General features: G+C 41.8%; 1 protein-coding gene across 2 annotated transcripts in view; it reads left to right on the plus strand.

Moving 5' to 3' along the window:
• ccdc50a (coiled-coil domain containing 50a) overlaps positions 1–8,154 on the plus strand; it is a 54,313-nt gene extending 46,159 nt beyond the window's left edge. For both annotated transcript variants that reach the window (XM_041839960.2, XM_041839961.2), the window contains 2 exons: positions 4,809–4,918; positions 5,252–8,154. In XM_041839960.2, the coding sequence (XP_041695894.1) occupies positions 4,809–4,918; positions 5,252–5,271 (130 nt within the window). In that variant the 3' untranslated portion in view covers positions 5,272–8,154. The remainder of the gene's footprint in view (positions 1–4,808; positions 4,919–5,251) is intronic.
• The last annotated feature ends 3,697 nt before the right edge of the window (positions 8,155–11,851 follow it).

The raw sequence follows: 11,851 nt of genomic DNA on the forward strand, positions 1-11,851 counted from the left end.
GCAGCTGTATAATTTTTTGAGGATCTGAGGACCCATGCCAAATCTTTTCAGTCTCCTGAGGGGGAATAGGCTTTGTCGTGCCCTCTTCACGACTGTCTTGGTGTGTTTGGACCATGATAGTTCGTTGGTGATGTGGACACCAAGGAACTTGAAGCTCTCAACCTGTTCCACTACAGCCCCGTCGATGAGAATGGGGGCGTGCTCAGTCCTCTTTTTTTTCCTGTAGTCCACAATCATCTCCTTTGTCTTGGTCACGTTGAGGGAGAGGTTGTTGTCCTGGCACCACACGGCCAGGTCTCTGACCTCCTCCCTATAGGCTGTCTCATCGTTGTCGGTGATCAGGCCTCCCACTGTTGTGTCGTCTGCAAACTTAATGATGGTGTTGGAGTCGTGCCTGGCCATGCAGTCATGGGTGAACAGAGAGTACAGGAGGGGACTGAGCACGCACCCCTGAGGGGCCCCCGTGTTGAGGATCAGTGTGGCAGATGTGTTGTTACCTACCCTTACCACCTGGGGGCGGCCCGTCAGGAAGTCCAGGATCCAGTTGCAGAGGGAGGTGTTTAGTCCCAGGATCCTTAGCTTAGTGATGAGCTTAGAGGGCACTATGGTGTTGAATGCTGAGCTGTAGTCAATGAATAGCATTCTCACGTAGGTGTTCCTCTTGTCCAGGTGGGAAAGGGCAGTGTGGAGTGCAATAGAGATTGCATCATCTGTGGATCTGTTGGGGCGGTATGCAAATTGGAGTGGGTCTAGGGTTTCTGGGATAATGCTGTTGATGTGAGCCATGACCAGCCTTTCAAAGCACTTCATGGCTACAGACGTCAGTGCTACGGGTCGGTAGTCATTTAGGCAGGTTATCTTAGAGTCCTTGGGCACGGGGACTATGGTGGTCTGCTTGAAACATGTTGGTATTACAGACTCAGTCAGGGACATGTTGAAAATGTCAGTGAAGACACTTGCCAGTTGGTCAGCACATGCTTGGAGTACACGTCCTGGTAATCCGTCTGGCCCTGCGACCTTGTGAATGTTGACCTGCTTAAAAGTCTTACTCACATCGGCTACGGAGAGCGTGATCACATAGTCATCCGGAACAGCTGGTGCTCTCATGCATGCTTCAATGTTGCTTGCCTCGAAGCGAGCATAGAAGTGGTTTAGCTCGTCTGGTAGGCTTGTGTCACTGGGCAGCTCGCGGCTGTGCTTCCCTTTGTAGTCTGTAATAGTTTTCAAGCCCTGCCACATCCGACGAGCGTCAGAGCCAGTGTGAGTACGATTCAATCTTAGCCCTGTATTGACTCTTTGCCTGTTTGATGGTTCGTCGGAGGGCATAGCGGGATTTCTTATAAGCGTCCGGGTTAGAGTCCCGTTCCTTGAAAGCGGCAGCTCTACCCTTTAGCTCAGTGCGGATGTTTCCTGTAATCCATGGCTTCTGGTTGGGGTATGTACGTACGGTCACTGTGGGGACGACATCATCGATGCACTTATTGATGAAGCCAGTGACTGATGTGGTGTACTCCTCAATGCTGTCTGAAGAATCCCGGAACATGTTCCAGTCTGTGCTAGCAAAACAGTCCTGTAGCTTAGCATCTGCGTCATCTGACCACTTTTTTATTAACCGAGTCACTGGTGCTTCCTGCTTTAGTTTTTGCTTATAAGCAGGAATCAGGAGGATAGAGTTATGGTCAGATTTGCCAAATGGAGGGCGAGGGAGAGCTTTGTATGCGTCTCTGTGTGTGGAGTAAAGGTGGTCTAGAGTTTTTTCATCTGGTTGCACATTTAACATGCTGGTAGAAATTAGGGAGAACGGATTTAAGTTTCCCTGCATTAAAGTCCCCGGCCACTAGGAGCGCTGCATCTGGATGAGCGTTTTCCTGTTGATTTATGGCCTTGTACAACTCATTCAGTGCAATCTTAATGCCAGCATTGGTTTGTGGTGGTAAATAGACAGCTATGAAAAATATAGATGAAAACTCTCTTGGTAAATAGTGTGGTCTACAGCTTATCATAAGATACTCTACCTCAGGCGAGCAAAACCTCGAGACTTCCTTAGTATTTGATTTTGTGCACCAGCTGTTGTTTACAAATATACACAGACCGCCACCCCTTGTCTTACCGGAGTCAGCCGTTCTATCCTGCCGATGTAGCGTATAGCCCGCTAGTTGTATGTTATCATTGTCGTCGTTCAGCCACGACTCGGTGAAACATAGGATATTACAGTTTTTAATGTCCCGTTGGTAGGATAACCGTAATCTTAGGTCATCCAATTTGTTATCCAATGATTGAAGATTGGCTAATAGGATTGATGGAAGAGGCAGTTTACTCGCTCGCCGTCGGATCCTTACAAGGCACCCCGATCTACGTCCACGATATCTCCGTCTCTTCCTCACGCGAATGACGGGGATTTGGGCCTTGTCGGGTGTCTGTATGATATCCTTCGCGGCCGCCTCGTTGAAGAAAAAATCTTCGTCCAATACGAGGTGAGTAATCACTGTCCTGATATCCAGAAGCTCTTTTTGGTTATAAGAGACGATGGCAGAAACATTATGTACAAAATAAATTACAAATAACGCGGAAAAACACACATAATAGTACAAATGGTTAGAGGGCTGTAAAACGGCAGCCATCTTCTCCGGCGCTGTTCAGGTATTAGGTACAACAATGTAGAACACCTTATTACAACATTGTAACTCCCCATATGTGTGTGTATGTATGAATATATGTATGTGTTTACAAAAAATATATATATACAGTTGAAGTCGGAAGTTTACATACACCTTAGCCAACTACATTTAAACTCAGTTTTTCACTATTCTTGACATTTAATCCTAGTAAAAATTCCCTGTCTTAGGTCATTTAGGATCACCACTTTATTTTAAGAATGTGAAATATCAGAATAATAGTAGAGAGAGTGATTTATTTCAGCTTTTATTTCTTTCATCACATTCCCAGTGGGTCATAAGTTTACATACACTCAATTAGTATTTGGTAGCATTGTTTAACTTGGGTCAAACGTTTCGGGTAGCCTTCCACAAGCTTCCCACAATAAGTTGGATGAATTTTGGCCTATTCCTCCTGACAGAGCTTGTGTAACTGAGTCAGGTTTGTAGGCCTCCTTGCTCGCACACACTTTTTCAGTTCTGCCCACAAATGTTCTATAGGATTGAGGTCAGGGCTTTGTGATGGCCACTCCAATACCTTGACATTGTTGTCCTTAAGACATTTTGCCACAACTTTGGAAGTATGCTTGGGGTCATTGTCCATTTGGAAGACCCATTTGCGACCAAGCTTTAATTACCTGACTGATGTCTTGAGATGTTGCTTTAATATATCCACATACTTTTCCTTCCTCATGATGCCATCTATTTTGTGAAGTGTACCAGTCCCTCCTGCAGCAAAGCACCCCCACAGCATGATGCTGCCACCCGCGTGCTTCACGGTTGGGATGGTGTTCTTTGGCTTGCAAGCGCCCCCTTTTTCCTCCAAACATAACGATGGTCATTATGGCCAAACAGTTCTATTTTTGTTTCATCAGACCAGAGGACATTTCTCCAAAAAGTGCGATCTTTGTCCCCATGTGCAGTTGCAAACCGTAGTCTGGCTTTTTTATGGCGGTTTTGGAGCAGTGGCTTCTTCCTTGCTGAGCGGCCTTTCAGGTTATGCTGATATAGGACTAATTTTACTGTGGATATATATACTTTTGTACCTGTTTCCTCCATCTTCACAAGGTCCTTTGCTGTTGTTCTGGGATTGATTTGTACTTTTTGCACCAAAGTACATTCATCTCAAGGAGACAAATCGCATCTCCTTTCTGAGCGGTATGACGGCTCCGTGGTTCCATGGTGTTTATACGTGCGTACTATTGTTTGTACAGATGAACATGGTACCTTCAGGGGTTTGGAAATTGCTCCCAAGGATGAACCAGACTTGTGGAGGTCTACATTTTTTTTTCTGAGGTCTTGGCTGATTTCTTTTGATTTTCCCATGATGTCAAGCAAAGAGGCACTGAATGTGAAGATAGGCCTTCAAATACATCCACAGGTACACCTCCAAATGACTCAAATGATGTCAATTAGCCTATCAGAAGCTTCTAAAGCCATGACATCATTTTCTGGAATTTTCCAAGCTGTTTAAAGGCACAGTCAACTTAGTGTATGTAAACTTTTGACCAACTGGAATTGTGATACAGTGAATTATAAGTGAAATAATCTGTCTGTAAACAATTGTCGGACAAATTACTTGTCATGCACAAAGCTGTCATCAAGGCAAAGGGTGGCTACTTTGAGAATATAAAATATAAAATATATTTTGATTTGTTTAACACTTTTTTGGTTACTACATGATTCCATATGTGTTATTTCATAGTAAAAATAAAGAAAAACCCTGGAATGAGTAGGTGTGTCCAAACTTTTGACTGGTTCTGTGTGTATATATATATATATATATATATATATATATATATATATATATATATATATATATATATATATATATATATATATATATATATATTGGGGATTAGAAAAGGATGCAGACAATTACATTGATTGGAAATGATGCATACAATTACATTGATGGAAGCTACAATCTATCTGCAATATTAAAGCTGATCTAACCCTCCCTCACCCCCCAAAAATAAAATAATAGTAATAATAACATTAACACCCCTTATTACAACATTGCAACGCCTATAATTACAACATTAATACAACCTTATTACAACATTGTAACACCCCTTATTACATTAGAAACAACCTTATTATAGCAATATAATGCCCTTCTTTCTCTCTCGCTTTCTCTCCCCTCTCTCTCAGGCCTCCTCAACCTCATCCACATGACTATGAGAATGTGGAGACCAGCTACAGGTACTCAGAGAGCCACTACTCTTCCCGCGCTCCAGCCAGACCTGAGGCTGCTTACAAAGGTCAGTCCAGCTACTGGAGGCCCAGGCTCTGTTTGGGCCTTAACTTACATTACCTGACTAAATCAGTGTGTGCATTGAGTGCCGTGTTAGACGGTTCAATAGGACTCCTATTGTCACGTGATCGTTTTAGTGCAGATGTAACATCTTTCCAATGCAGTCAACTATCCAGCATACCACATTGTTGACAAACGCTAAATGGATTAGTTAATTTCTTAAGAGATCTCCCACTGTTTTGGATACTCTACCATATACACACACATACAGTTGTGGTTACAGTGAAAAGTCTTAAGTGTATGTCTGCTCTCTCTCTCTCTCTCTGTCTGTCTCTTCCAGGTACCTATTACAGGCAGTGACCCTGGCTTCCTAAATTATCCATCCGTGACTTTGTTGTTCCTTTTTTCTTTTTTTTACTCGTCGTTGCTGTATTTGTAAAAACTCTGAAGACTTTATATTGACCAAGAGCCTTGGGACAATGTACCTAGTCATTGGCGGTGTGATTCTCCAACATGCTCAGTTGGCCGAGAGTTCGGGAAGCGTGCGGCTGAGAGCGGAAACCCAAACGCTTTCATCATCTATCCCTTTTATTATTTGTTCTTTCTTTTAATTGGTGCGACAGCCAAGACAACCCAAAGGAGATACTTTGTGATATTCTACTCCTGCTGGCTTTTAGCTGTTGAGGAGGAGTAGGATGATGATGATTGATGGTGGTGATGAAGATGAAAAAAAGATATGAAAGCGTTTCTGTTCTGCTGTAGTCGTCGTTTGCTGGTGTTTCCGTCCGTCTGTGGATCATGCTCATCATGGTGAATCAAGCCTTTGCTGGATATACTGTATAACTGTGCAATCTCCGTCTATCTATCGCTGTCTATGGAATGTGCCTGTATTTGGAGCCGAAATGGCCGCCATTGTACGTCTTTGAGTCAAGATGGCTGCTGAAGCTTGTTTGATGCAAAATGGCGGGCGCGCTGCTTTTTGCACTCCCAGGCTCCAGTTCTACAATCCTCGTATTGTGCTGCACATCTAGGATGAACAACAACATGACAGGCCCAGTCATATATGTGCTGCGATGCATATAATAATCCTTTTGAGAGACCCATTTTTAGCATTTTATTCACAGAAAATAAGAAAACCTACTATATCAGGATGCTGGGTTTTTGGCTTTGTGTTTAATGCTTTCCAGTCCAGAAGCGGATGGTGATCATATGTGGACTTCTGACTTGTTGCTGGCTGTAAGCTGTTTCCATATGCGTGTATTTTTCCTGTGTCTTTCTAAGGGGCTGGTGTATTTCCCTACTTGGAATAAGGACTTGGAGGTGGAAGTGGAGTTTTATGGGACATACTGCTATGGTTCAGTGTTTCTAGGTGCATGCTTACTGAAAGTGTACTCTCCTGTGTGTTGCATTTCTATTCTCTCTGAGAAACTCTTTGACACTCCGTTAGTCAACGAGAGCCCAAGCCACCGCAAACTCATCCACATTTTTTTGTGGATGAACAAAATGCTATTTTAAATATTGCCCTAATATATTTGATCGTATGTTCCATCAGTATTTGATATAGTCTCATCTGTTTACGAACTGGAACAGGTACATGCTCTCAGCGCTAAGGCAACTGGACCAGTTGTGCCAAACATAAAATTGTGCTGGTCTTGGCAGGGCTGTATTCACTAGGAAACAAATGGGACAAAACAAGGAATGACCTAACTGAATTCGTCAAATAGAAACTCTCATTTTTGTTGCAAAACGTTTTCCGTTGCGAAATGTTTTGCTACGATGTGCAGTAATGAATACACCCCAGGTAGTTTTTTCCCCCCAACCATCAGTGTCCATTGGTGGAACGGTTGATCTCGTTGTTGGTCACCTGTTAAAGTGCAAATCATGTCTGAATTACTGTTTCTGCTCCCGAAATGGGCTTTAAGCTCTGCTGGTCACACCAACCATCACAGGGACATTTTTTTTATATCTTATTTTATTTGGCATCAGTCTAACAGGGCATTTATCTTGTTTCCTGTACATTCCATAATAAAATGCATTCTCTCTGTCTCGCGCACACACACATCACTCCCTCTGTCTGAGAGGGTTGTATCACTTCCTGTGTGTAACATGAGTAAACATTCCCAGGGTAGACATGCATGAGAGTGTGGAGGGAAGTTTCAGTCATCCACAGAATAAACAGGGAAAGTGAGAATGTGATTTAATTCTACTCAAAGGGACCTATTGACTCAGACAGCTGTGTGACAGGGTTTACTGCTCCATGGCCAGTTTAGTCATTTTCTTGTCATACTGAATAAAGATCGCAATAGTGGGCAGTGGGAATAGAGCACACTTTTTATTATCAGACATCATACTGTAATAGGGATACATGTTGTATCAAATGGGTTACAGGAGACTATAGGGACTTTTGGATATAGGATGCATCCCAAATTGCACCCTATTCCCTATGTAGTGCACTACTTTTGACAAGGGCCCATAGGGCTTTGGTAAAAATGTGTTTACTTTGTAGGGAATATGGTGCCATTTGGGACATATACATATTGTACTGCAAATGGACATGGTGCCACATGTTCTCATCATGTATTATAATTGTTTATTGCACAGGTATAAAGAGTAATCCGACACTGTTCCCAGTTTGATCGAAGTTAAATGTTTAATTATGATTCCGTTGTATTTAAAATTGTTCCATTGAGTAAGCTTCTTTATCCAAGTCTATGCTGGTGCTTTTGTTGTTGTTGATGTGCTTTGTCCAAGTTGGTAGCATCTGCCCCGAGACTCTTCAAGACTCTTCTGACATTTGAGATGTGTAAAATGTTCTGAATGTTGGCTGGATGAGATTTCTGCCATAAGTATGATAATTTTCTGGGACTTGTAGATAACGGGGAATCTCTGCTCTTTTTAAGTTAATAACAGTTGAGGAGGATTGGTGTAAAACGCCCAGAACTAAGGGATTTATATATCCTTTCATGTGATAGTAGCACCACCTTGTGGTCATATTGAATATCAAATTAAAACGTACATTATCTGATCAGATAATGAGTGCATATTGGTGATTGCTGTATACTGATTGTGCTATATGCTGTGAGTGCAAACCGAACCGAAATCAAGTAACTTTTTCGCGATCCAGGGCCTGTATGCAGTTTACAAATCATAAAGACTACAACGTGTGTTGGCACTTAATGTAACTGAGACTGTTTTGTATCATGAACTAAATAAAGGTTTTGCTTTTACCATCTCAAAACAATATTTACATTTGCATGTGTTTATTCACTAAACATATCTGTCCAATTCTGTGGTGTCACTTGTATTCTGTTTCTAACTTCAGGCCCGGGTTCTGTATCACATATCTATCAAGACTATTCGAGACTAAAACATGTGAATGGTTTATGTATGGCCCAACTAGCCTAAATGTTTTGAGGTGCATGTGGGTGCTATTGGCTCCCCTTGAAAAGAGTCCGTCAAGACTCAGATTCCTAGGAATTTGCTTACAGTATTTATTCAGCGAGTTACATGTTTCATTTGCAGATATTGTACAACACGTGACGAAGTCATTTTGCAAAAGAGTTGACAACCAAAGCACAAGTATGAAATATGTCAGTGTAAAGTCAACCATACTCTCGTAACGTTACACTTAGAACATGTGTTGTGCTACATTCCATCTTTACAGTCTCGTTCCTATTGTCAGGGAAAAGGGTTGGTCTTGGTGGGATTCACACTTACCTGTAGAGAGAGAACATGTATACACTTATTGCAGCATTCTGATGATGCCCTGGTTTTGCCTGCACCACAATGTGGAATGGAGGAAGGCTGTCTCCACCACAGTACTATCCAAGGCCAATTCCATGTTCTAGCCTATAAGTTCTAAGACCTCGGTCATGTTCACAAGGCAAACGTTGAATGTTGCATAAAGAAATATCTTGAATAGTCTACATGATTCAGTTTGTTCTAAATAACATTTCTATCTGAACGTTCCACAATGTTGTGCCCTGCTTAATGCGCCCCTCATAACCCTGCAACATCGACAGGTTAAAAGAAAGTGGCAAATATTACAAAGCCACGTCTTATGTAGGCCTAGTCTAATTAATCTCTGTTCATAGTTGTTTGTTCTAACTAAGCTGTTATGAGTTAAATTACCAGTAATGACATGCTTGACTCATGATCAATATTTGCATTACATGGCAACTGTACAAAGTGAGTATCATCAGTTACCAGTGTAACCTGTTTTCCCTGTTAGGCCTGCAACTGTTTGCATATAAGAAGTCTTGTTGGGCACTGAGGTAAAAATGGTACTCGAATCATGGATTAAAATGACTAAGCACAATCTTCTCCTTGTTTGAACAGTGAAATTTGCTCACTTTTTTTCTTCTTCAATGTTCATGATAATGCAGAGGAAAATAGTGTACAAAACATTAAGACCTCCTTCCTAATATTGAGTTTCACTTTTTTTCCTCAGAACAGCCTACATTTTTCGGGGCATGTACTCGACAAGGTGTCGAACGCACTCCACAGGAATGCTGGCCCATGTTGACTGAAATGCTTCCCACAGTTGTCAAGTTGGCTGGATGTCCTTTGGGTGGTGGACCATTTTTGATATACATGGGAAACTGTTGAGCGTGAAAAACCCAGTAGCGTTGCAGTTCTTGTCACAAACCGGTGCACCTACTACCATACCCCGTTCAAAGGCACTTAAATCTTTCACCCTCTGAATGGCACACAATCTATGTCATGGAAAGACCAGGTGTCCTTAATGTTTTTCAGAAGTATCCTACTATAAATTGTCTGCAAAAGGAGTCATTTTTTGCTAAATACTATCATTGTCCATCTCCAAATAAACAAATCAAATAGCCTAAAGTTTGTTTCAAGTTATATTTACTCATTTGGTTTTCATGATACAATGTTGAGAGGAGAAAACCTTGTGATGAGTTCATTGCAATTTTATAAAATATATAAAAGTGAGTCATGCTGGGTTGCAGTCATCAAGGAAAGTACATTGACCCACTTAACTCTTCCCTGTGAATTGAATGAGGAAGGAGGGTTGAGTGCTTCAGTAGAGCTGGTTCAGCAACATACCTGACATTGGCATTTTCTCAATTGCATCCTCTCTCCTCCCCTTCTCTTCTAATGGGTTTTGATAAGAAGGTCAGAGGGGAGAGACCTCTGGCTTTCTAATCCAATGGGTTTTGAGAAGGAAGTGGGGAGAGGACGCGTGGAGTATGCGATTTAGATTATCCTGTAGTGATGGTTTGCTTGCATGTTGCAACATCAGAGGGACAAATAAACCCTTGACATAACGTACTGTGGGCAGTCTGTGGGAGAATCTCAATTGCATACTCCTCGCGTCCTCTCTCCTTGCCTCCTCAAAACCCATTGGATGAGGAAGACAGAGGTCCCTCTGACCTTCCACTCCAATGGGTTTTGTGAAGGAGACAGAGATAATGTGAAGAGTATGCAATTGAGATTCTCCCACTGAGACTGCCCACAGTACGTTATGTCAAGGGTTTGTATTTGATTGAGACACACCACTGCCCCCTGGCTACAACAGTATGTATGAGACTTAAAAACACAGTAAGGACCGGTTTCCCAGACATAGATTAAGCCTAGTCCTGGATTAAAAGATTCTCCATTGACAATGCTTTTTAGTCTAGAACTAGGCTTATTCTGTGTCCGGGTAACCGGCCCAATCACACTCAAACTCGTCAGGTTATTAGAACTTTGTCTCCATTATCCAACTTAAAACCAGAGGCCTTGACACCTGTTGACATACCTGCTACACACACTACCAGAAACAATGACTGAAATATGTTAGCACATCTCAGGCAATGTTTCTAGCTGTGTGGGCAACTTGTAACACTTGGAAAGGACTCTGTGAGAGAGGTAAGCTACTGTTGTATGTTATTACAGATTTGTATCATTAGTGCATGTCTTATCATGCATTGTGGTTTTACCACTGTATTGCAATACAACAATATCATGGTTCATTGCTATTATCAAATACATGTAGGCCTACAGTATAAAACGTTACCTCTTGAAGCAATAAGTAATTATGTGGCATTATCAATGCAATGACTATACTAGTTACATATATTATTAAGGATTTTAGCCTGTTTCATTCATAAAATCTAATGAGGCTATCTAGGCTTAAAACATTTACGCTACTTTAGCGTTTTGAAGGCGCCATTGCTTCTGTCATGTGCAGGTTAGTGACAGGTTATTCAGGTGTGTAGCCAACAAAAAAGTGTACCTGTGCCGATAAACTTTTAATCAGTCAACACTTGGAATTACTATTAAAACACTAGGAATACACAGGCTAGTGAACGAAAATTGTCAAGGAACACGACGTATGGCAATGAATATAACATGCTGACAGTTCAAGGTGTGCGTAGGTTAACTCACCTGTCGTGGTCTCGGTGTCGTACAATGTTCCATTTAATAATCATGTAATAATAAAGTAGATATGGTCAAGTAAATGTTAACTAGGCAGATAGCATGTTTATGAAGAGCAGTCACTCATTGTATGGCTTACCTTACCAGAGAATTTAAAGTAAATGCAGCCGTCCCGAAACTAGAACATGCCGTGTTGAGACATGGAAAAGACACACGCCCAGTTGAATCAGCGCAACTTTCGCTCACTCATCATTGGAGAGGACAGCCAACTCCTCAAAAGATCACCCGAGACCCTTATAAAAAAAAATTGCTGTTTTGAGACTGCAGTAACTGCAGTCGACTGTGGTATTTTGGAAGCAGTAATTGCTGCATACTGCAGCAATACTGCACTCTAACTGCAGTTATACTCCACTCTGACTGCAATCTTTTTTCGTAAGGCGATGGCGCTTGTATTGTTGATGGCAAAACCAAAATATAATTTGCCATTCCAAATACCATTCCTTTAATTCATGCCATTTACGTTTTTTTCTAACTTGAGCTGAGACTCCTTGGGCACATC

The sequence above is a fragment of the Coregonus clupeaformis genome, chromosome 20 (genome assembly GCF_020615455.1).
Source record: "Coregonus clupeaformis isolate EN_2021a chromosome 20, ASM2061545v1, whole genome shotgun sequence".
Taxonomy (NCBI): Eukaryota; Metazoa; Chordata; class Actinopteri; order Salmoniformes; family Salmonidae; genus Coregonus; species Coregonus clupeaformis.